The sequence below is a fragment of the Palaemon carinicauda genome, chromosome 10, assembly GCF_036898095.1.
Source record: "Palaemon carinicauda isolate YSFRI2023 chromosome 10, ASM3689809v2, whole genome shotgun sequence".
In the NCBI taxonomy this organism is placed as follows: domain Eukaryota; kingdom Metazoa; phylum Arthropoda; class Malacostraca; order Decapoda; family Palaemonidae; genus Palaemon; species Palaemon carinicauda.
In genome coordinates, this window is record NC_090734.1 from 141,062,622 (window position 1) to 141,067,621 (window position 5,000).

General features: G+C 36.5%; 1 protein-coding gene across 1 annotated transcript; it reads left to right on the plus strand.

The window, feature by feature from the left end:
• The first annotated feature begins 2,699 nt into the window (after positions 1-2,699).
• LOC137648518 (uncharacterized PE-PGRS family protein PE_PGRS24-like) lies at positions 2,700-4,976 on the plus strand. Its single transcript, XM_068381443.1, has 2 exons — positions 2,700-2,753; positions 3,380-4,976. Exons 1-2 carry the CDS (start codon positions 2,742-2,744, stop codon positions 4,844-4,846), a joined length of 1,479 nt encoding a protein of 492 aa, XP_068237544.1. The 5' UTR covers positions 2,700-2,741; the 3' UTR covers positions 4,847-4,976.
• Positions 4,977-5,000: the final 24 nt, after the last annotated feature.

Genomic DNA, 5,000 nt, shown 5'->3' on the forward strand with positions numbered 1-5,000 from the left:
TGACGGCATTACCTTCCTAGGGAATTCAAAGTCCTGGGAACGTCAGCCAACAACATTCCTTGCTCCTGTCATTGACCTTTCTTCAAAGTGACACTCTGTAAACAACTTTAACAAATTCTTGATCCTGGTTCTTACACCGTAGACAATGCTTTCGCTTTCTTGTCAGAGTGTTAAGTTAGCCTGACGTATCGCCAACTTGGTCCTTATACATTTAGTATTCCTCCACGTTATCATCAAACCTCATCATCATTGCCATCGATATACGGAGGTGTAAAAAAAACATCCTAGAGAGAGAGAGAGAGAGAGAGAGAGAGAGAGAGAGAGAGAGAGAGAGAGAGAGAGAGAGAGAGAGAGAGAGAAAGTATACTTTCTAACCTCAATGTTATATACTATTCTATTATCTATTTATTTTACTGTTTTATGAAGCCAAAATCATAGGCATACATGAAAACAGTTTGTAATTCAAAATAAAAAAGACCTAAAGTAAAGGAAACCTGATCAGAAGATTCCAGAAAAATGTCTAGTAGCTTAGCTGGATCCATTCACATGAAAATGATAGACTTCAAAAGAGTTGTGGTTATAGTAGCAGCAAATTAGGAGTAGGCAAAAATATTATAGGTGATTAGCCATTTGGTTTCAAGCAAGGTAAAATTATTATAAGTTGCTAACGTGATAGAATTGAAAATAACAAGTCGCTATTGGACCTACGATAAGAAAAAATCTAATTTCTTCAGGACCGAAGAGGAACCGGGTTTGGGGAGGCGTTCTCTGCTTTGAAGAGCCCCTCAACTGAGTGTAGGACTCCAGTCTCAGTCGTCATGCTGCCGTCATCCCATCTTCATCTTGTCCGTCCTCTGTGTTCCTGATCTGCCACTTTCACAACATTATGCCACTTACGGGCTGCCAACGCAAGAGCCCGTGGTCCCCTTATTGATAAGACGAGGCCAGTCTAAAACCACATGAAAATAACAGAAAAACCTACTTATGGTTCTTCTGCTTTTCTAAAGGTGATATGATTGAGTGATACACCAGTGGGTTTGTGTATATATAAGAGAAAAGGGCAATTGAAAGTTATATAAGAATTGTCTAAGACTTTTATGAAACCACAAAAGCGTAGCCTAGTAGTAGTTGGGCCTAAAAGAAAAGTTATTCTTGCAAGATAAGCAGTAAGGAAAATCTTATAAGAGACCTCACTTCTATGATTTGATCAGGGATACAGTGTTTCATGGGATGATGGATCAATCACCATGATTCATTACCCTTTCCAGATGATTGTGAACTCTAGAACATAGCTAAGGATAAGGTGGAGAGCCAATTAAAAAAGTGGAGGAAGCACAACTGGAAACCTGGAAAAAAATCAGGGGGTCTCTATTATTATTATTATTATTATTATTATTATTATTATTATTATTATTATTATTATTAACCAAGCTACAACACTAGTTGGAAAGGCAAGAAGCTATAAGCCTAAGGGCTCCAACAGGGAAAAATAGCCCAGTGAGGAAAGGAAATAAGGAAATAAATAAATGATATAAGAAGTAATGAGCAATTAAAGTAAAATATTTTTAAAACATTAACATTAAAACAGATATTTCATATATACCAGGGTGCATAATGTAATGTAAGTAAGTTTACTGGGAGAAAGACTGAAAAGATTTGAAAATTAGTATTAATGGTATAAATGCAGACATTGTTAATTCCTAGTTATTTGGGAACAAATATTTTAAATGGCTGAAAAATCATGAAAGAGGCGAATCATAGATCAAGAAGAGAAAGAGGTGAATCACAGACTAATAAAGCTGGGAGAGTAGAATGGACTCTCGGAAATGTTGTAGAATACTGTAGAAGGGTAAGGACTATGGAAGAGTAATTTATCATGTCCAAAGTGATTGTGGAACCTAGTCTTATTTTACCGTGAATCTAATGGAGATATCAGATGTGACGGGCAGGAATCCTTCGAAGTTAGCATCAGCTTACGTATAAAACAAATTTAAAAAGTGGAGATTTATGGAAGATGTCTGGTCAAGTGTTGTAGAGTTGAAAAATGTATTTGGGATCCTACAAAAAAAAAAAAAAAAAAAAAAAAAAAAAAAAAGTTTTGGTAGTAAATAGGAGTAATTTTTTAAGTGGTTTAAAACGCATAGGCAATTAGAAAACGCATAAGGTAATAGACAAGGTTTGAGAGAGTATGTATTAAATAGGAGAAAAACCTGCTGAAAAAGAAAATTTAAGTGTGACAGCTTGTTCATAATACAAAGTTAATATTATTGTTCGCGGTCAACGGGATAGTTAATATCACATTTTTTAAAGCCTTTAACATGTTGTTCTTCTGAATGTTATAAAAAAGTTAAAAACTTGCTAAAAAGGAACACACACTTCAAAAGAGAGAGAGAGAGAGAGAGAGAGAGAGAGAGAGAGAGAGAGAGAGAGAGAGAGAGAGAGAGAGAGAGAGAGAGAGACCCTCTTGAAATTATTCGCTATATGAAGCTAGGATAAAAAAAAATGAAAATATATCTAAAAGGAATTTCAAGGTTCTTAAATAAATCCATATAATATTTAGACTTCCAAAGGTATTTGTAATCAATATTATCCTCTTTTCAACAATGGGCGTGGTTAATAGTTGGCTGATATACGAGAATTCCTTCATATTCTGTTGGTATATAAAGGAAAGTCTCTTACTTGGTTGACATAACACTAACAGCAATTGGTTTAGTAGAATACTGCAGTGGTGTACTACAGCCATGCTGCCTTTGGTAAGAAGGAATTGCATCTATGTCTATTCAGAAATCTTATATATAAATATATATATATATATATATATATATATATATATATATATATATATATATATATATATATATATATAAAAATATATATATATAAGTATATATATATATATATATATATATATATATATATATATATATGTATATATATACATATAAGTGTATATATATATATATATATATATATATATATATATATATATATATATATATATATATATAGGCCTACATGACAAATAATTGATGTATGTATATATATATATATATATATATATATATATATATATATACACATATGTATACATACATACATATATATATATATATATATATATATATATATATATATATATATATATATATATATATATATATATGAGTGTGTATGTGTGTGTGGTGTCTGTATGAGCATATATATATATATATATATATATATATATATATATATATATATATATATATATATATATATATATATATATATATATATATATATATATATATGTGTGTGTGTGTGTGTGTGTATTTATATATGTAATGTACATTCTCTCTCTCCTTCTCTATGTTTTGAGGAAGTATTTTACTTATTCTAGATTGCTGTCCTATCGCTGGCCCTTATGGCTGACGCTGCTCCTGGAATTGGCTACGGGGGTCTAGGACTTGGCGGGCTTGGCTTAGGCCTGAACGGTGGATTAGGTGGTGGATACGGTGGCTACGGTGGTCTCTTGGGTGCCAATAACTATGCCAATGGATACAGCCACTCCAATGGATACAATCATGGAAGTCACATTCTGAAAGGATTTGGAGGATCAGGTGGACTGAAACATGGCCATCTTAACTCACATTTCCTCGGGAAGCGAAGCGCTGATCCCGAGCCAGGATTACTTGGAGGAATTGGACTTGGAGGTCTTGGCTTGAACGGTGGATTGGGTGGTGGCTATGGTGGCTACGGCGGTTTATTGAGTGCCAATAACTATGCCAATGGATACAGCCACTCCAATGGATACAATCATGGAAGCCACATTCTGAAAGGATTTGGAGGATCAGGTGGACTGAAACATGGTCATCTTAACTCACATTTCCTCGGAAAGAGAAGCGCTGATGCCGAGCCAGGATTACTTGGAGGAATTGGACTTGGAGGTCTTGGCCTAAACGGTGGATTGGGTGGTGGATACGGTGGCTACGGTGGTCTCTTGGGTGCCAATAACTATGCCAATGGATACAGCCACTCCAACGGATACAATCATGGAAGCCACATTCTGAAAGGATTTGGAGGATCAGGTGGACTGAAACATGGCCATCTTAACTCACATTTCCTCGGGAAGCGAAGCGCTGATCCCGAGCCAGGATTACTTGGAGGAATTGGACTTGGAGGTCTTGGCCTGAACGGTGGATTGGGTGGTGGCTATGGTGGCTACGGCGGTTTATTGAGTGCCAATAACTATGCCAATGGATACAGCCACTCCAATGGATACAATCATGGAAGCCACATTCTGAAAGGATTTGGAGGATCAGGTGGACTGAAACATGGTCATCTTAACTCACATTTCCTCGGAAAGAGAAGCGCTGATGCCGAGCCAGGATTACTTGGAGGAATTGGACTTGGAGGTCTTGGCCTAAACGGTGGATTGGGTGGTGGATACGGTGGCTACGGTGGTCTCTTGGGTGCCAATAACTATGCCAATGGATACAGCCACTCCAACGGATACAATCATGGAAGCCACATTCTGAAAGGATTTGGAGGATCAGGTGGACTGAAACATGGTCATCTTAACTCACATTTCCTCGGAAAGAGAAGCGCTGATGCCGAGCCAGGATTACTTGGAGGAATTGGACTTGGTGGTCTTGGCCTAAACGGTGGCTTTGGAGGGGGCTACGGTGGATATGGTGGTCTATTGGGTGCTAAAAACTATGCCAATGGATACAGTCACTCCAATGGATACAGTCATGGAAACCATATTGGAGCAGGATTCAAAGGATTGGGTGGACTTGGGCATGGCCATCTTAACAAACACTTCCTCGGGAAGCGAAGTGCTGAACCAGAGCCTGAGTCCCAGTAAGGAATAACTGTAGTCTTCAAAGTATTATCACTATTTGTTTTTTATCTTGATTGAGGATATGGCAATGTCCAGTACACTAATAACATGAGTTTAGTTTCAGCTTAAAGTTGCAAAATCTAATCATTTTATTGCACTACTGTATATTCTTTGAAAA